Source organism: Rhincodon typus, chromosome 17, assembly GCF_021869965.1.
Source record: "Rhincodon typus isolate 14 chromosome 17, sRhiTyp1.1, whole genome shotgun sequence".
Classification (NCBI taxonomy): domain Eukaryota; kingdom Metazoa; phylum Chordata; class Chondrichthyes; order Orectolobiformes; family Rhincodontidae; genus Rhincodon; species Rhincodon typus.
In genome coordinates this window covers 3,984,079-4,004,732 of record NC_063348.1, presented here as the reverse complement: position 1 = coordinate 4,004,732, position 20,654 = coordinate 3,984,079, and the positions used below count along the sequence as shown (strand labels likewise).

The window sequence follows — 20,654 nt, the reverse complement described above, 5'->3', positions numbered from 1 at the left end:
AGAATGCAGAATACAGTGTTGCAGCTACAGCGATGGTGCAGAGAGAGATTAACTTTAACACTTTTCGGTGGCAACAACTAATTTACTGGCTGCCGCAAGGGTTGTTTTTCAATAAAGTATGCTGCCAACCCTCAAGAGTGGATAGTCAGCCTCAATAGTGCCTCCAGGGGCCATGGTTAAGGCTGAGGCTGTAGCTCCTGGGAGATGGCACCTCAATGGCTGTGCGTCCTTGATGAACCAACCACAGCACCCACAACCCGAGCTACAGATCTACTGAAGGACCTTAGAGATCCTTGATGAATGTTCATGATGTAGGTTGTAGGTGGTAGGGTGACTAGAGCCTGGTGATTGGAGAAGGGAGTTGGGGAGGGTTGTGATTTACCATTGGCTCCATAGCTGCAGGAGTGGACATTGCTGTTGGGTGCTCCTACATATCGGTCATGGAGTACCCGGTTCCTCTTTAAAGTACTGGGAGGCCACCATGTTCACTGGAGTTTTCTCCCCACATGGCAATGGGCCATGCCGCCACAGCAAAAATGCTCACAAAGGCAGAAAGGTATTTTATGATGAAGTTCGATGCCTGCATCCATGGATTTTGGTTCAAGACAGAATGGTCGAGGAGAAAGCAAGGTCAAGAACTGTCTTCAAGTCTCCACTTCTTTATAATGCTGCTTTTTATGCATTAGGACGAAATGCTACAGTACATGGTATTGAGAGTCTCAGACATGGTCTACCAGACACTAATTGTCCTGTTACATTATTGAGACAATTCCATGGAATTTATGCCTAATGCTACTTGATCTAGTTCACATGCTTCTCTGCACTCTTTCTCTCTTCGTCCTGAGCTCCGCCCACACTGTGCTATTTATTCCCAGTGAGAAGCAGCTCTGTGACATCACCACAAAGTTGCTACACGGTGATAAAGCCTCGGCATAACAGAGTGGCCTTGAATTGGTTACATAAGTAGTTCAGTTGTTCTCCCAGCCGGCGAGACATTCACCAAACATGCCACCACCGTGCCAAGTTGCCAACAAAGTGAAAATTCATTGGGCACCCCTCCTGATTCTTCTCCTCCCCATATCTTGCCAGTCCTCTCACCTCTCAGCGCAACATGGCCAGAAACATAAGACTATTGTCTATTACCATAGTTCAAAGGTAAAATGTTTTGTCAGATGAAGCATGCAGATATGTCTTCAAAGAATCTTTTCTTCGTCATTGTTATTATTCATTAATTATTATAGTTATTGCTATTAATCTCATTACTTCAACCCAGACCTACCATGCTGAAGTGCATCAGTACTCATTCATGATACTTTCTTTATAAGCTCTTTATTCAAAAATAGCCCACTGAGATGTGTACAGATCAGTGGGAAGGTAAATTGTCCCTTTCCAGTCTGATACTGACGTGCTGTTGTATTGCAGACCTTGATGAATGTGCAGGGAACAGGTCTCCTTGCCAACAGAGGTGTCAGAATGTGGTGGGCAGCTTTCAGTGTTCCTGTCGGTCTGGCTTCTACCTGCAGAGCAATGGTCATTCATGTGCAGGTAGGAAACACCTCTCCATTGTGTTTCTTGTTGTCATTCCTGAACAATGGGGCAGGAATTTAAATTTTCATAACCACTTCACCTTGTAATCCTATGATAATTCTCATTATGTTATTACCATGACTGTTTAAGCAAAATGTTTAACTAATTTTAACCTTTCTTACGGAAGGCCTGGACTGTTGCTAGGATACAGTACCAATGGCACTCAGGCAAATGCCCATTCATCACTCGATCACTTAAAGAGCTAAATTTAACCAATTGGAGTACACGTTCTGTATGTTGCTGATGGCAAGCCAAAGTAATGAATGCTGTCCCAATGTCATGTGTCCATTTCCTGTTTAACAAGTGCTTTCCTGGGCTTTGCGAGAGTATGGGTCTCTATGAAACTATTAAAATATTGGAGCATTGCAATATTTCCTGAGTATAACTGAACCTTCCAGACAGTGTGAGTCTGAAAGAATTAGAGAGTGCGAGAGAGAGCAGAGAGAGTGTGTCTGAATGTGTGTGAGCATGTGTGTGTGAGACAGAGAGAGATTCTAATGTGTTCGCTACAGAAAATGTAAGTGAGAGCTCTTGTTGAGATAGAAGAGACCAATGTCATGAGGGTTTAAGTGATGTTGGAAGATTTGGCTAGCTTCAGCTAGAGCGTGGAAACTCTAATTTAACATATAAATTTAAACGCAGATCAGTGATTCAAGGGCTGTCCAGCTGGGAAGTAAGAGCAAATTTTGAATTACTTTGACTGGTTCTAGGAGAATAGTGTCTTTACATAAAGTACAACTGCTGAAGGTAGTCTCAATTGGGTTTGAAATACTAAATGGGTAATCCTTTCTGTAGTCCTCGGCATGAATTGCCTGCTGAAATAGTTGTTGGAATTCTCTTTTCGAATGCTCTTCCTTGGGACATGGTTGTAGGTGGTAAACTAATCTCTGTAGCATAGAACCATGCAGATTTTATTGATTGAAGTTCTATTTGGAGTTACAACAGCTTCTTATCTATTCCAGTTTCACATGTAAACTTGAATAGGTACTGCAAAATAGGCCATTGGGTTTGACAGTGCACAAAAACAGGAAAAGCTCAGCAGGTCTGGCAGCATCTGTAAAGAGAAATCAGAGTTAACGTTTCAGGTCTGGTGACCCTTCCTCAGAACTGATGGTAGCTGGGAAAATGTCAGTTTATATTTAGAAGGTAGGGTGTGGGGGTGGGGGGGGGGTGGGGGGTGGCTAAGGAGTAAATGATAGATGGGGATAGAGCCCAAAGAGAGAGAAGAACAGTTGGACAGACCAAGGAGTTGATAATGATCAGGCTGGGAGGTGAATGGCTGTTAATGGGGACTGTTAGTGACTAACAATAGGTGGTGTGTAATGGCAGGCTATGTGATAATAAGGCCTGGTGTGTGGGGTAGGGGGCTAGGACATGGGCGAGTTCAGGCCCTAAAATTATTGAACTCAATATTGAGTCCAGAGGGCTGTAGGGTCCCCAAGCGGAAAATGAGGTGTTGTTCTTCCAGCTTCTGCTGAGCTTCACTGGAACACTGCAGCAAGCCCGAGACCGAGATGTTGGCCAGGGAACAGGATGGTATGTTAACATGGCAGGCAACAGGTAGTTCAGGGTCTTTTTTGCGAGCAGAACGTAGATGTTCTGCGAAGCAGTCACCCAGTCTACGCTTCATTTTCCCCAATGTAGAGGAGACCACATTGTGAGCAGCGAATGCAGTAGACTAGATTGTGGGAAGTGCAGGTAAAGTGTTTCTTCACCTGGAAGGTATGTTTGGACCCTTGGATTCTAAGGAGGGAGGATGTAAGTGGCCAGGTGTTACAGCTTCAGTGTTTGCAGGGGAAGGTGCCGTGGGGCTGTGAGGGGGATGTTGGGGGTGAAGGAAGTGTGGACCAGGGTGTCCCAGAGGGAATGGTCCGTGCAGAAGATGACAAGGGAGGGGAGGGGACTATGTGTCCAGTGGAGGCATCTCGCTGGAGGTGGCAGAAATGACGTCTGATGATCTTCTGGATGTGGATGCTGGTGGGATGGTAGGTGAGGACAAGGAAAACCCTATCACTGTTGCGGGAGGGAAGAGAAGGGTTGAGAACGGAAGCACGGGAGTTGGGTCAGACCCATTTAAGGGACCGCTCAACAACAGTGCTAGGGAATCCTCGGTTGAGGGAGAAGGTGGACATGTCGGAGGCTCCCTTGTTGAAGTTGGCCTCCTCTGAACATATATGATAGAGACGGAGGAACTGGGAGAATGGAATGGAGCCTTTACAGGATGCAGGGTGTGAGGATGTATAGTCCAGGTAGCTGTGGGAGTCGGGCAGGTTTGCAGTGGATATTAGTGGCCAGTCTATCCCCAGAAATGGAAACGGAGATGTTGAGGAAGGGAAGGGAGGAGTCAGAGATAGACCAGGTGAAAGTGAGGGCAGGGTGCAAATTGGAAGTGAAATCGATGAACTTTTCCAATTCCAGATGAGAGAGGGAAGCAGCACCGATGATATCAATGATATATTAGAGAAAGAATTGTGGGTGGGGTCTGGAATAGGGCTGGGACAAGGAATGTTCCACATACCCCATGAAGAGACAGGCATAACTAGGGCCCATGCAGGTACCTATGGCCACCCCTCTTACCTGAAGAAAATGAGAGAAGTTAAAAAGGGAAGTTTTTGAGGGTGAGGATGAGCTCGGCCAAGCAGGGGAGGGTGGTGGTGGGTGAGGATGGTTCAGGCCTATGCTCCAGGAAGAAGTGGAGAGCCCTAAGACCCTCCTGGTGGGGGATGGATGTGGAAAGGGATTGCACGTCCATGGTAAAGAGGAGGTGGCTGGAACCAGCAAACTGGAAATTCTGAAAACGGCGTAAAGTGTCAGAGGAATCACAGATGTAAGTGAGCAGGGACTGGACCAGGGGAGAGAAGTCAAGGTAGGAAGAGATGAATTCCGTGGGGCAGGAGCAGGCTGAAAGAATGGGTCTGCCTGGACAGTCCTGTTTGTGAATTTTTGGAAGGAGGTAGAAGCGAGCAGTGCAGGGCTGGGGGAGCTATCAGCTTGGAAGCAGAGGTGGGGAAATCACCAGATGAAATGAGGTCACTTACCATAATTGATATAATGGCCTGATGTTCCATGGTGCAGTCATGGTCGAGGGGAAGGTAGGAGGAGGTATCTGAGAGCTGGCACTCAGCCTCTGCAATGTAGAGGTCAGTACGCCAAACTACAACAGCACCCCTCTTATCGGCAGGCTTAACAACAAAGTCAAGCTTGGATCTAACAGTGGTCTGACAATGTATTACAATCCCCACAGAGACAAATAATTTTTCAGAAGAGAAATTAATTTCCCAGCGACCGTCAGAGAGAATTACTTGCCAAAATATTAGGTTTTAAAACGTTTACTGTAACAACCAACATGGCTAATTGTTACTTAGGTAAGAAATACACTAATCTATAGAGAAGGTAATTTCCAAATCAGCACATTAACACAGCTGAAATCCCCATGTCATGTTTATGCATCATGCCACTTGCTCTCTGTAGATACGCAGCCTTGTTGATATAGTTCCAAATACCTCCTGGCTGTTCAAAACTAGACCACATCAGAACAAGTCTTCTAGTTTCCTTTGAAAGATCTCTTGGTGGCAAGGCACCCTCTGATGACTCCTTGGTCTTTATATCTCTAGAAGTTTCATCTGTTCAAACAGGGAATCCATTCTCACCAGCATAGTGCTTGGCATGGTAACACAAAAACATTGTTTGTCTCTGCTTAGATCATCAGAAGGTCTTCCAGGATTCTCAGTCTCCTGGGCACTCAAAGACAATAAGATTTTGGAGTAGATTTGTAGCTCGGGTTGTGGGTGTTGAGGTTGGTTGGCTCGCCGAGCTGGTTTCTTGTTTCGCAGATGTTTTGTTACCATGCTGGGTAACATCCTCAGTGCAGCCTCCGATGAAGCGTTGGTGTGTTTTCCCGCCTGGTTTTTAAACTCTGGGGTCCGTTGAGATGGATTGCCTCACTTCTGGTTTTCACCAACACACTCATCACACTACCCTACATCAGGAACACGTCGGAACTCACCACAAGACTCCTACGACCGCTGGGCATCAGAGTGGCACACAAACCCATGTCAACCCTACGACAACTGCTCACCCGAATTAAAGACCCACTCCCCGCCATGGACAGGACCAATGTCATCTACAAGATCCCCTGCAGAGACTGTGAGAAACACTGCATCGGACAAACAGGAAGGAAACTAACAACAAGAGTACATGAATACCAACTGGCTACAAAAAGACACGACCAATACTCACTCATCTCAATCCACATGGACAAGGAGAACCACGACTTCAACTGGGACAACTCCAAGATCCTGGGACAGGCTAGGCAGAGACAGGCACGTGAATTCCTGGAAGCATGGGACTCCATGAAGCATGCTATTAATAAACACATTGACCTCGACCCCATATACATTCCACTACAAAGGAAACCCGGAAGTGAGGCAATCCATCTCAACGGACCCTAGAGTTTAAAAACCAGGCGGCAAAACACACCGACGCTTCATTGGAGGCTGCACTGAGGATGTTACCAAGCATGGTAACGAAATGTCTGCAAAACAAGAAACCAGCTCGGCGAGCCAACCAACCTCAACACAAAGACAATGTTCAGAAAGACCAGCTGCCCCTCTTTGGTATCAGGGTGTGAAAACTGGTACTTGAGTGTGTAGGTTTTATCACTGTTTATGCTCCATAAAAACCACCTGCTAAACTAATTCATCAAACCCTCATCAGCAGAAGTCTTATGTGTTTATCTAGTTTCCCCTTCGAAGAATCCATTGCCAATCACATCGTATTATTCCATGTGTTAACAAACTGTAGACTCTAATCAGTCTCTTGTTTCTCGTGCATTCCCTTCCTGAATTAATGATTCACTTGTTGGCTGTCCCCACTTTTTGTTTTCTGTCCAAGTAATAGAGTCCGAGTCATACTGTTTCTGCCTTGGTTTGCTGTAGGTTAGGCAATTTCAGAAATGACAAGAAAAAGGAGCCACATGGGTTGACAGGGCAGTCTAAGACTATTGCTTGTGCAGTCAATATATATTTCTTCAAAAGATGGACTTTTAAATGTTTATTGGTGTAAATGTTAATTGTTTATTTTGTTTGTTCAATGGCTCTGGGCATGGCTGGCTAGGCCAGCATTCATTACCCAACTCTAATTTTCCAAAGAGCAGTTAAGAGTCAATCATATTGCTGTGGGTCTGGGGTCACATGTAGGCCAGACCAAGAAGATTTCCTTCCCTGCAGAGCATTAGTGAAGCAGATAGATTTTTATGACAATTGGTTAGTTGCTCTTTATTTCAGATTTTTAATTGAATTTAAACTACAGCATATGCCATGATGGGATATGAACCCATGTCCCCAGAACATTAGCCTGAGTTTCTGGATTGCTAGTCCTGTGGCATGAATATGTTAGATATCCAAGATCACATTTTTTTTTTTAGCTCACAGGTGAGGAAGTGAAGTCCATTCTTTCTGAGAAACCTTGGTCAGACCTTCTCATTTTCCAAACTAGACATGAAAGTATGAAGCAGAGGAAGAAGGAAGCTAAAAATGTCGCAGACCAAATATTGTCGAGCCAAATATTACTGCGACTCAATCTCCGAACTCTTGCAGCTGCTCAGTCAAGCTGAACTCAAACAGCCCTGACAAACAGTAACAACTCTCTCTGTTCTCTAACTGGGATCAAAATTCCACCCCAGTGAAAATTGCAGATACTGTGATGTTCAGCTTTAACATATTTCAGCTTTAAGTAATAAAGAGAGGACACACTGTGGCATTCCTTCCAGAATTAAAATTTGCTAAATAAAGCCCAGGGGAGCTGGGCAATAGACAGACTGTCAGTGTTGATTTGTCAGTGTGGAGTAATTTGAAACAGAGGGTCTGACTGAATATGACCCACCAGTTCCTCTGCTTGTTCAGCGAAACCTGACAAAGCTTTCAGTGCAACAGGCCACATTGACAAGCTGAAAAAGAAAATGAAAGAAGAGGTCAATTTATTTGACAGTTTCATTATGGTTTACTTTGACTGGCATTTCTCTTATTGATTTCATATATTTGGCTTTTATTTTGGTTTTAAACTTTATTCAGAACGTATGTGAAAATACTTGGCCTCTATCCATGGAAAGCACATTTTCTATATCTCTCCTATTACGTTCATCAGTTGGAATTTTCTTTCAGTTTAATTGCTAAGTATTGGGAACTAGGAATGAACCCCAGAACAGCCACTATCCCCTGACCAACCAACTAATGTTGGATACCATCAACATATCTCAATCGCCCCTCAGTGTTGGAAGCTCGAACCATATCTCAGTCGTCCTCTACCTCTGTCAACATCCTAGTGCCAGATACTGGTGTGTATTTCACTCCCATCTACCCTCCCTCAACAGTGACGTGTCAGATTCTGTGAATGTACCTCACTGACCGCCTCCCCATGTTGGAGACTGGAAATGCATTTCACTCCCCCACTGAGTGTTGGATGTTGGGAATTTATCTCAATAACCCCGAAGTCTGCCAACCTCCACACTCTCCTACACACTCACTTTGGAGTGTATCTCAATCTCCACCTCCCTTCGTACCCCTATAGATACTGCAAGGGTATTTCATTCTCACCCTTCTTTATGGTGGATACTGGGGATTATCTCACCCCCTCATTTGATGCTGGTTACTTGGAAAGTATATCCCATGCTGGATACTGGGAGTGTCTGTTATTCCCTGTTGGAGATTTAGGGTTGGATTGTACCAACCCTCTAGTGGACAGGCTGAGAGCTGGAGGCTGGGGCATCTGATAGAAAGACTGTGAAAGGTGGAGGTGGAGTGGCTATAATCATCTTGCCACCATACTGTTTTATGGCCCCTCCCGGAATCCAGTTGAAAAACTAAAGCAGCCAGTTAAGGACCCCTGTTGTCATTGCTGGCACTTCAGAGAAGTGTGCCTTCCTATTCCATGTACCTACTGTTGTCCTTCCAGCTTCGATGCCCAACAGAACCAACTTACCTAGATTGAAAGGTCGCATTCTTCCATGGTTTCCTCTTCCGGGTGTAAACCTGATTCAGACTGCTGAGCTGCTCACTCACTGACGGTAACTAATTAATAAAATGTGGCCAACATCTGCAAGCAGTCACTATGGAATCCCCCTGATTTTGGTGCCTATTGTCAGGGCCCCTACCACATGTATAAAATTCCATCTGGGAGACAGATCTTCCGCAGTCCCGAGTGCTGGTTATTGTGAGTCTTTCTCAGAATTCTACCTACTCCCCCTGTCAACCCCTGATAAACTGGAGGAGTTTGGCAATATGTCGGAAATCAGGTACATATCTCGGCTACATCCATTTTTAACAAGAAACCACTCAGCTTACTCAGGAATAACAGTGGTTTAAATAACAATCTGTTATAAGCCCATGCGATGTTTTGGTGTGAACCCATGTGTTTTTAATATTAAAAAAGAGTAAGAAAAGTTATTCACTGAGCATTTAATGATGTTCCACACTTTGATATCACTGATCAAACAAGCAGGTGTATTATTATTTTCAGGAGCAATAATGATAACTTGAAATTTATATTAGTTTATGTAAAGATCAAGCAATTTCAAACACCATTTATTTGCTCATTATCAGAGGTAACTTTTTCATACTTAGCTCTGATCAAAGAGCTGAAAATATTCAAAGGATTGTCACATTTATATCCCTTTTAGAATATAAAGTCGTGCACTTTGTAACTTCAGTGCACAAAGCAATCTTAAATTGACAACTCTAAAGAACTTTTTGGAGGGTTATATCGCAGGTCTGTTTGATGACAATAGCTAATAGTAATGCCCCTTTACCACTCCCCTCCAATAGTGTGTGCTTTGAGTATGAGCACATGAACCACATCTTTAACATTTGCTTTTATCAGCAGAATGATGGAAGCAAGACTGATTTAACAAACCCTTAATAATGGACCTTAAAACTGATTCTTAAGAAAAGAAGCATTTGCATTCCTCTAATAACATAACCTGATTTGAGTCAGCCCCTTGACGGTCTATAAAGGTAGAATAGATCAATATTTCTGAAGGCTAATGATGAAAAATGTCTTTGGATTATTTATTCAATGAGTCAGAAATCAGTCATGTAGGTTTCAGCTTTCCTGTTCTGTGGCTGATTTCACCTGGGGCAGAAATTGTGATGCTACAGTGGAAGTCATGCTCCAAGCATGAGAAAGGGAAGATCATTTAGAATTTAAGTTTGGGAAGGTAGGATTTCCCTTTCCAGACTGTTATCCAAGTTATTAGTTGAGATCAAAGTCAGTTGGAGAAACAGAAGCCAAGATATCTTTCTATATGGATAGAGTTTATTCACAATTCAGTATTGCAGCTCATTTGGACCCACCCCCTTAATATGCCCCTCCCCCCCAGTTATTGAATTAGTCAACTCCCCCAATCACCTACTTAACGACATACCTTATTAAGAGATAACAGATTCACTTTTCTTCAAATAAAACTTTTGAAGACTTACAAACAAAAGTAACGAAAATTAAACAAAATAATTTATTTCATATTCCAAAACTTATCTTCTAATGCAACTGTTTTCTCCCTTTTTTTAATAAAAAAAAGCGTGGCATATTTTGTCACACAACATACTTTTCGCATTTTCATATTCTTGTAATGTCACATGAAACCAGGCATTCCTCTTTGAGTTTCTCTTGTAGCATCTTATAGGAAGCACTTCCTTTTTTTCGTCTGGAACAATCTAACAACTGGTGACTTGCTTCAACCCACTTTATTTTGGAAATCTATTTTCTAAGAGCGAGTTAAGTCAATCCTCAACTTATTATCAGAGATACCCTTTGCTGAATGTATGTTGATCCATAAAGAACGATTATCCACAAAGCCTTGTATGGGCAAACTTACTTCAATTGTACGATTTCCTTTGGAATGTTGGATTAATACATTCCTGCATCTATATTTTACTAGAACAAATATTTCAGCAGCTAAGGTACTTTAAACTTGCTGTTTTCTTTCTATTGGTTTCCCAAGCTAATGGTGACATTTAGTAATCTTTCCCACCAGAAATATGATGAACTCTGCCATTTTTGAAGAGCCGTCTAAAGATTGGTATGTGAAGCATTGCCAAAGTGGACAAGCTTCATAGAAAATCCACTGTTAAAATCTTGATCACCAAATCCTCTTTGAAATCCCAGGCTAGTTTGGTTTTAGCTTTGAATGTCCTATCAGGGAGTAGTTTTTCTGTGCATATCCATCTAGATAAGGAGACTTGCTGACCTCTATCTGGTACCTCAATATAGACACCACATTGTTTTCACCTATCCAACTTTTTGTTTGGCATCCATTATCAATTTATCTACTAATTTGTTGTAGCCTCAAAAATATCCAATGGTAAGGACTTCTTACGGGTTTTCCTTGCCTGTTCCGTAGTATTTGTTCCTGTAAAACTGTGACCTTTACTCACCCTTCTGTCTCATTCTGGACGACTGCAAGATCTGCCCATCTGAGCTCAGAATTCTTTTTAACAAATTCCCGATCTTTTCCTCGGGCCACGTGCACTTCCACATCCCTTTCAGAACTTGTGCTGCCTCTTCTGGCTTCCATGTCTTTACCTCATTTTGCCAATCTATGGCTCTTGAGTGCTGTACCTAATCATAGAATCCCTACAGTGGGGAAGCAGACCATTTGGCCCATCAAATCCACACCGACCCTCCGAAGAGCATCCCACCCAGACCCAACCGTTAACCTATCCCTGTAACACTAACCCACCTAGCCTGCACATCCCTGGATACTATGAGCAATTTAGCTTGGCCAATCCACCTAACGTGCATATCTTTGCATATTTAGTCAATCTTGCGTTTTCAGTCAATGTTTGTATTTGTCAGTGCTTTCGATGCTCTCACTATTAGAATTAGAATAAAATTAGATTTATTGTCACATGTACTTACAGGAGTACAGTGAAAAGTTTTACAAAGTTGCCACTCCCAGCTCAATCTTAGGTACAAAGGCACCTAGGTATGAAATCTTAGGTACAAAGTGAGAGAAAAATAATGTAAAATTTTGACAGTACGGTCCTTATAAAGTAGAAAAATGAAGAAATGAAATTATAAATTTGACGTTACAATCCTTCTTAAGTGCTTAGTCATGCTGGCCTCGCAATTTAAACAATGGCTCAATCTCCTCGGCGCTGGCCTCCTCTGCCACAATGGGCTCTCTCTCCCCGTGCTGGCTCAATCTCCCCCCACCCCATGCTCAATGTTGCCACAGATGTTAGGTGACCTCAGACTGCCTGCTCACACTGCCGCTGCCTTGGACTGCCTGCCAGTGGCATTCGTTGAGTCATTGGCCCCTTCTGGCAGATATGTTGCACTGGTGCCAACTTTTGGATTGATTTTAGGCCAGATAGCCTTGTCCTACCTCTCGCTATCACTTTGCCCATATTTAAGCAGCCCTTAATCTGTAGGCCCAAAACGTCAGCCTTCCTGCTCCTCTGATGCTGCTTGGCCTGCTGTGTTCATCCAGCTCTACACCTTGTTATCTCTTAATCTGTCATATTCTGGTTATTGTAATTGTCCAGTCTATGGCTATGTGAAGTGCACTGTGTCAATTAACCTCACAAAATGCACCCGAACACTTTGGTGTTGTGCAACAATACCTATAACCTTACCCAGAACTTTCCATTTCTCCTGTTATGTCCCTGGATTAAAATTTACTTTTGCTGGCCTTACATGATACCATAAGGCTCACTGAATTTTAGCTGAAACCTTCGCATTAATGAATGTCTTTTTCTCTGCATGCAGGGCATTCAAGCACTCAGGAAAAGTGGTTTAATTGTGGTTTATTCTCCAGCTGATATGACCACTCATTTACAAAAGAAATTTTTGAACTTCTTCCAAAAAACAATTGTTATAACTGTCATCCCCAACCACTTGCAGCGGGTTCTTTGCGTGGACGGCGATGGCAGGCCAGATGTTAATTTAAAACTTCGTCATCTAGGATTTTATGAAACATCTCATCAATTACCATGTTATTTCCTTTAAACATCTGTTACAAAAGGAGCTTTCCACTGCTGTCTTCATTACCGCAAACTTTATATTTTCACAGGCATCCCAAAATTCATAATTGGCAAATTCTCTACCATTGTAAGCTTTGGAATTTAACCACTGCCCAAGTCTAGTCCCTATCTGTTTCTCCGTTACTTTTTCCCCTATTACTTTGGACTGACTAAATCAGGTTGTCTACAAAGTGCAAATGAAAATGTTTATTTTCCTTATTCTTGACCTTGAATTGAATTGCTGCAAACTTGTTAAAATGTCTTCTTAAAACTCCATTCAGGCTGTGATGGTGTCTTCTTATATATGCTTTATTAATTTATCATCGATCTCATTTGTAGACAGTTTTCTAAATAACCCGTGCAGAGCTGTTATTACACGCTGCTGGAGCAGGTGGGACTTGAATCCAGGCCTCCTGACTCAGATAGGGACAGTAGCACTGCACCATAGGAACCCTCTGATCTCATCTACATGTTTCGTGTACTCAATGTCCCTTACTCTCACCTCCTTTGGTAAGATTTTTATACTGTGTGAAGATGGACGGGCTAACCGCCAGTTTGGTTTTAAGATGATTAGCCTTTTCCCCTTTCTCCTGATGTCAATAACACTTCATCAGTATTTTGATCGGAGTTGTTAGTTCTTTTTAAAGGAATACAATAACAACCAGATTGTGCAAACTGTAAATCAACTGACTTCCCCAAAACAATTGCCATTCCATTTTTGATGTCCAATTTCATTTGACCTTTTTTATTGACAGTCTTTTCAACTGTAAGGATATTTCACTTGACACAATATTTGCGCTGATTTACCCCAGATTTTTTTTTGCAGAGAGAATCACATTTCTTTTTAGTGATTTCATCATGTTGTTAAACCCAAATGTGAAACAGGTAGAACTCTCAAATTCCTTAACATTACTTTGGTCTTTATCATTTAAAGGATCTGTACCATTTTAACGAATCTAATTCACGCAATGTGGTCAATATTTCTACTGTTCAACAGACTGCAGTTGAATGAATCTGTGACTAAAGTGTTTGTTATTGGGCTGAAGCTTCTTATAAACAGTAAACTTTCCTCTGCCTAATCAGTATCACCACCTTCCCCTTCCAAATATTCCATGTTGTGTGTAATTTCAAAACCCTTGTCATTCCATTTCAGATAATTTGTTGAATAATGGTATTTTGAGTTGCATATAAGCACAATTTAAACATGCACTTTTCTTGGGGCCTATTCTTCAGTTACAGTTCTCCAATTCCTGATGTCTGTTATAAATACCAGACGTATATCTAACTTCACACCTTTTAGGTACAATTCTCGTTTTGTATTGATATGGTATCAGGGCAGTCTCTCATTGCCACTGGCATTGAATCCGCCATTCCTCGCATTTATTGCTAACTGTCCCACTTGAGGCATGAAAGCTGTCGGGAAATAACTGTCTTCCCTGGACTTCTTACATTGGTTCTGGAAGCGAGTTTCTTTCTGAAAGCCTAAGTCCAGTTAGTGCTGTGATTTTATCCATGTTTGACGCCTTATTACAGTCCAACAATTTAAAGGCAAGCAGTAAATTAGGAATCTCCGAATAGAACTTCAGTTTTGCACATAGCCTGTTAAATTCCCTTATGTATTCTTAGAAAGAAAGTCCATCCTGTTTTCTAAATTTAATGAAGTCTGACCATGCCTCATATGAATTTAATTGGGATTTTCTTACCAATTTTGTCAATCAGTTTTAATAGCATTTCCAAACATTTCTCGGTGTTCACGTGTTGATCCCCTGTAAAACTCTGAGAATGCATGAGACCTGATCTTGCTTCTAATGGGATATATCAGTACCAAGCCAAATCTTGTTTGACCGTTGGTAAATACATAACCTGTTCTCACACAACTATTTCATTTTGTCTTTGATTGTTAGTTTCAGTGTCTTAAAATGTCAGCGGGAAGTCATATCCTGACACTTTGTGCGTGCTTTCAACCAGTTTTGTCAAAAGTAACTCCGATTACAATCTCACATCTAAAAGGAACTCTTAGTTTCCAATCTTTATCTTTAACCAAACTTCTTCTGTAACCAATGTCAATTTGAACACAAGCCAAGCAGTATCAAAGGCAGCTTTCTTTGCGGGTCGTGTTTACTTCCTGCTCGGCCTGACAGTTCCTTTCACCAACCTGTCCCACTTGTTCCCCCTTTATATCTACACAGTCAATGAATTTATCAGTCCAAAGATGTGTAGGTTAGATGGATTGACCATGCCAAATTGCCCGTAGTGTCCAGGGATGTAGGCTAGGTGGGTTAGCCATGGGGAATGCAGGGTTACAGGGATAGGGTGGGGGGTGGGTGGGGTATGAGTCTGGGTGGGATGCTCTTCAGAGGATCGGTGTGGACGCGATGGGCCGAATGGCCTGCTTCCACACTGTAGGGGTTCTATATATAAAACAAAATAAAAAATTAATCCCAATTGCCTGATAGAATACTTGCTATATTAACATCTGTGCTCTTCCTCCTTGGAATGCACCAATTGGGAAACTAAAAAGGCCTTCTTCTGATCTGATTTGATTATTTTTGACTCCTAGTTAAAGAGCTTCGCCTGCACCCTTCCACAACCTCTTACCTCCAATGTTTTATAGCTGTTGGAAAAAATATTGAAATAACTTGATAATGAGTGACAATTCTTACCTAATGCCGTGATAATTTTCTCCCTGGTTGCTTTCAGAAGTGTCCAGGAAATTAATTGTCAATTGCAGAAGCTCTAAGGCATTTCTGGAGGTTTGACAATCCTGTAAACGCAGGATTAAGCTCAGATGTGATGCCTTCTGTAGTTAAATATCCTGCTGAGACAGGCCATCTTAGCTTCCAAATGAGGAATTCTTGGTAAAGAGATCTGACCTTCCTTGTCCCACAGTGTCTTTATGATACAGAAGCAAGCCATTAAGCCTGTCAACCTCTTCTCAGGCACACAGAAGCCTTTTTCCTTCAGGTGAGGAAGGCAAAAAGAACTTGGGATCTAGTGACACAGAAAACTATCTGCTTACACATCAGTGTGAGTTGGTGGGTTCAAACATGTGGCATGAAATACCAAATGTAACATAGATCACTTCAAAACATCTGCTTTGCTTTCTGTGGCCAGAAAAGACGGGGGGAAAGCATGGAGCCTGGCTTTTGGCCAGCACTGCTCTTGCAAAGACAATTTGCCAAATCCACTGCGAAACAATTTCATTTTGACATTAGCTGTTAGTAATTCCATGCGGTATGTTTGTATACCCATGCTTAACCCTAGGGAGAGTTCAATAGCAATTGGTCCACATTTGTTCAGTTCTCCACATGCGGCTTTAGAATTGCTGCAAATCCAAGAGGGAAAGTAACTGAAGGATCTGTCCCTGTGAGGATATTTACACACGGAGAGGTGGAAGGTTGATCCTTTTGTGTTCTGGCTCTATCTGAGCTGGGCCTGTTTTTTTTTGTTCAGGGAGCTGACATAAGTCTCCACACTGGAGAAATTTATATTAGTTTGTCAGTTTTCATTCTGATGGTTATTTTTCATGTTTTTCTTTTATTGCTTTGAAGCCAAGGAGCTGAGTTACATGTGTTTTGAGTTCGCACTGATATTGGATTGAGGCCTAGTCAAGTTTTTTTTTTCTTCTCTTTCACAATTGAATGGGTACTCAGCAAACCTCAGGCCAGAAATGCCAGCATCTCGGTCCAGAACTTGTTTCTCGCAGCATGAATGTTTTTCAGATTTCAGCATCTTTAGGACCTGTCTCCATTGCCATCTGTCATTGTGTGACAATACAACATGTCTGTCCATGTCTCAAATCAACAGATTTTATATGGTTGACCCAATCGTTGGACTGACTCGTGTTTGCTATTTTTATTCCAAATTGAGCGCTAAGTAGTCCTCGATCGTAAATCAGGCTCTGACTCATTCGCATGTTCACAGTTTTCGTACTAGGTGTTACAGTCTAGGCCTTTTCTGCCTATACTCCTGTTGATAAGTCAGTCTAAAGGTTCTGATGCAGTCTAGTTAACACCTTCTTGTAGTACATGGAATTCCCATCACATTTTAGTGAGGGTAGGCACTGATATCCACTGAATTCAAGGTTAAACCACTGCGACAGATTTATTTACAGGGAAGATAACATGTAGCAATGAAAAGGCGGCAGGAAAGTGCAACAGAAGTAAAAATAAACAATAAGACTAGAACTATTTTACAAGAGCTTTTGCAGTAAGTCACTTTATTTTAGCAGTCTTTTAGCATCAGAAGAGTTTGAGAGTGGAATTTAGCAAGTGTGCAGTGAGAGCTCTACATACCTGATGGACTTCGTACCTTCCAGGACCATCAGACATCCTATTATGCTTTCCAGGCAATTATATATGAAAGTGCGTGCGACTAGCGCCAAAGTAGTTGGTAGCCAAATGGTGGCTGGTGACTTTTGATGTTCACAGGTTACATCCACGCTGCATACCAGCAGTAAGTTTGTGGTGGATTTGCATACTTGTAAGGGGAGGGTGTCTGACCCTAGCCACAATAAACAAGCGCTTTAATGGAAAGTGCTGTTGACATGGAGAAGCTCTCATTGACGATCAGGAGGAAGGTGCAGAAAGGCTTCTTGGTGTAGACAAAGCGTCAGGTAGCTCTGGCTCTTTCAAAATCCCTGAGAAGGAAACTCAGGAGAAAGTGGTGTAAAGAAACCAACTGTAAAGAAACAATTATTGAAGAAAACAGCGGCCAAGAATAGCTACAGAATAAAAGCTGTAAGTTTAAAAGCCTGAAGCTAATGAGACTTCTCAGAGAGCCACTATAAGTCTCTCAACAGAACTGAACCAGCAATAAAATGATCTCTGTCCCACAGCCTTGCTCATTTCAAACAGATCGTTTCAAATTAATACAATCACCAAATACTGCAGATGCTGAAATTCAATTGAATGTAATGCTTGTCAAAGCCTTGGGCTGTCTGTCATAATAAATGTAGATATTTCATTTGACCTCTCTCTGTGCATGTGTGCTGTTTCTGCTACCTAGAGGTGGTGTTTATACGATTGTTATGATTCACTCACTTGTCTGATATTGGCCAGGATACTGAGGGATAATGCCCTTCCCTTCTTCAAAATAGTGCCAAAGGCACTACCTGACAGGGCAGAAAGGGCTTCAGTTTAATATCATGTTGAAAAGACATCATGTCCAATAATTCTGCACTCTCTCAGCACTGTACAGACGTGTCAGCCTAGTTTCAAAATCAAAATATCGTGAATGCTGAAATCCTGACTAAAAAACAGAAAATATTGGAAATGTTCTTTGGGTCAGTCAGCCAGCATTTATGGAGAGGGGACAGCAGAGCATTTCCTATAAAAACTGAAAGAACTGTGGATGCTGTAAATCAGGAATAAAAACGGAAGTTGCTGGAAAAGCTCAGCCTCATCTGTGAAGAAAATATAAGAGTTAACGTTTCGGGTCCAGTGACCCTTCCTCAGAACTCCGAGTATTTCCTATTTTCAGTTTAAGACCTGAACTGGGACTTGAACCTACAGCCTCTGATCTAGGCGTGAGTACACCCACTGAGCTTCAGTGGTTATTGCAAGCCACAACTGAAAACAAGCAGCCAGATTTAATTTAATATAGTGAACGTTTGTTTGTGTGTGTTTTTCAGCCATTTCTTTTGAAGTGACCCAGCAAGCAGCAGTGTTAATAATCTTCACATCTCAAGAGAAGAGATTATTATGGTCAGCGGCTGTAACTGTCATTGTAAGTTCTTCTGTCTCCAGGCTGAACTCCCACGTTTTAATCAGTAAATTTCTTTTCTGAAGGCTTATCACTCTGCAAAGTCCTGTCTGAGTCCCTGTCTGTCAAGCTTGTACATTTAATCACCTGCAAACCTATTCTTTCCTGACATCAAAGGCAAATCTACTGTTGTTGTCTCTTACCCTGAAGTCGGAGCATTTGCTTTTCATCTGTAAAGTGGCGGAGTTGACCTGCATCTAATTTGACCTCAGGTATGGCTTTTAAAAAGCCAAAAATTACTCTATTTATTTACACTTGTCTGTAATTAGCCACTTTGGGGAGTTAACTTTTCCATTAGTAGAGAAAGATTGTAAGGGGATGTTTATTAGGAAATACTAAGTTTGGGATGGGCTCAGTTTCTTGTCTCTGATTTTTTTTTGCCTGAGGATCCCGAGCATGTGGTGACCTTGTGTTGGGAATGTTTGGGTTATCGCAAGTCACTTGAGGTCACCTGTAATTAAAGGTTTCAGACTGGAACTAAGCTGGGATTCTAACGTAGGTGTTGGGGCCCAATAATTGAAACCACGTTATAATTGGACTGAACTAGTGCTGATCTCCTTGGACTTTAAATTAAACAGTACTTAAATCAGCCTTGCTGATACATTATGCTAATTACAGATCAGTTGGCTGGGTGGCTGGTTTGTGATGCACATTGATGCCAACAGCGTGGGGTTCAATTCCCACTCCAGCTGAGGTTACCGTGACGGTCCTACCTTCTCAACCTTGCCCCTCGCCTGTGGCATGGTGACCCTCAGGTTAGAGCCCCACCAGTCATCCCTCTTTAATGTCTAGTAAGGCTACGGCGACTTGAGCTTTTTGATACATGTAGCTTGACTGACATTATAATTGTAGTAGCCTTAGGCAAAACAGAATAATGAGTGTTTATGTCCCACCCATAGCTCTAGAAGATTATGCACCTATTCTGCACCTAATACATTTGCATGCTGCCATCTATCTCTGATACAGAGTCATTGACATCTGAAGCACAGTAAAAGGCCCTTTGGCCCACAATGGGCAGAACTTATACAGTTAATGGTAAGGTCCTGGGGAGTGTTGCCGAACAAAGAGACACAGGGATGTTGATGCTCCTTGCAGGTAGACAGGGTGGTGAAGAAGGCGTTTGGCATGCTTGTCTTCATTTGTCAGTGCATTGAGTACAAGAGTTGGGAGGTCATGTTGTGGGTTGTACAGCACATTGGTTAGGCCACTTTTGGAATATTGCATTCAATTCTGGTCTCCCTTCTATTTGAAGGATGTTGTTAAACTTGAACGATTTACAAGGATGTTGCCAGGGTTGGAGGGCTTGATTTATAGGGAGAGGCTGAATAGGCTGGGGCTGTTTTCCCTGGAGCGTCAGAGGCTCAGGGGTGACCTTGTAGACCTTTATAACGTCATGAGGGGCATGGATAGGGTGAATAGCCAAGGTCTTTTCAAAGGGTAGTAGAGTCCAAAACTTGAGGGCATAGGTTTAAGGTGAGAGGGGGAAGATTTTAAAAGGACCTTGGTGGGGGGTAACTTTTTCATGCAGGGTGTGGTGTGCGTATGGAATGAGCTGCCAGGGGAAGTGGTGGAGGCTGGTACAATTACAACATTTAAAAGGCAACTGGATGGGTATATGAATAGGAAGGGTTTAGAGGGATATGGGCCAAATGCTGGCAAATGGGACTAAGTCAGATTGGAATGTCTGGTCAGCATGGATGAGTTGGACTGAAGGGTCTGTTTCTGTGATGTACAGCTCTATGACTCTATCTTTAGATCAATACTTACAATCAAAAAATATTTAATTCTATTTGTTTGGCTTGTCTCGTTATACTATTAAAACAAAAAAAAATGACCACATTGCACTACCTCTCACCAATGGGTTGACTGACCTGCTTGACTTAAAAAAAGGTTGGTTTCTAACTTTAATAAGAAGAATCTCAGATGGTTACAGGACAGAAAGAGGCCATTTGGCCTGTTATGTCTGTGCCAACTCTTCTTGGAAGAAACAATTGACCCAGTGCCACTCGCCTGCCTTCCGACTGTACCCCTGCCCATCCTTCCTTTTCAGATCGTAATCTAATTCCCTTTCCAATGCCTTAGTTGGTCCTGCCTCCACCATACTCTCAGGGCTGTGCATTCCAGATCCAAACTACTCACTGCATGTGTAAGGTTTTCCTCAGATCAGGCAGCATCTGTGGAGAGAGAAACAAACATTTCAGTTGACAACAAGGTGCAGAGCTGGATGAACACAGCAGGCTAAGCAGCATCATAGGAGCAGAAAGGCTGACGTTTCGGGCCTTGACC

At 42.4% G+C, this 20,654-nt stretch overlaps 1 protein-coding gene across 1 annotated transcript in view; it reads left to right on the top strand.

The window, feature by feature from the left end:
* Nucleotides 1–20,654, top strand: part of LOC109918556 (von Willebrand factor C and EGF domain-containing protein-like) — a 214,613-nt gene that overhangs the window by 66,082 nt on the left and 127,877 nt on the right. The window contains exon 7 of the mRNA XM_048607283.1: nt 1,423–1,545. Within this exon, the coding sequence (XP_048463240.1) occupies nt 1,423–1,545 (123 nt within the window). The remainder of the gene's footprint in view (nt 1–1,422; nt 1,546–20,654) is intronic.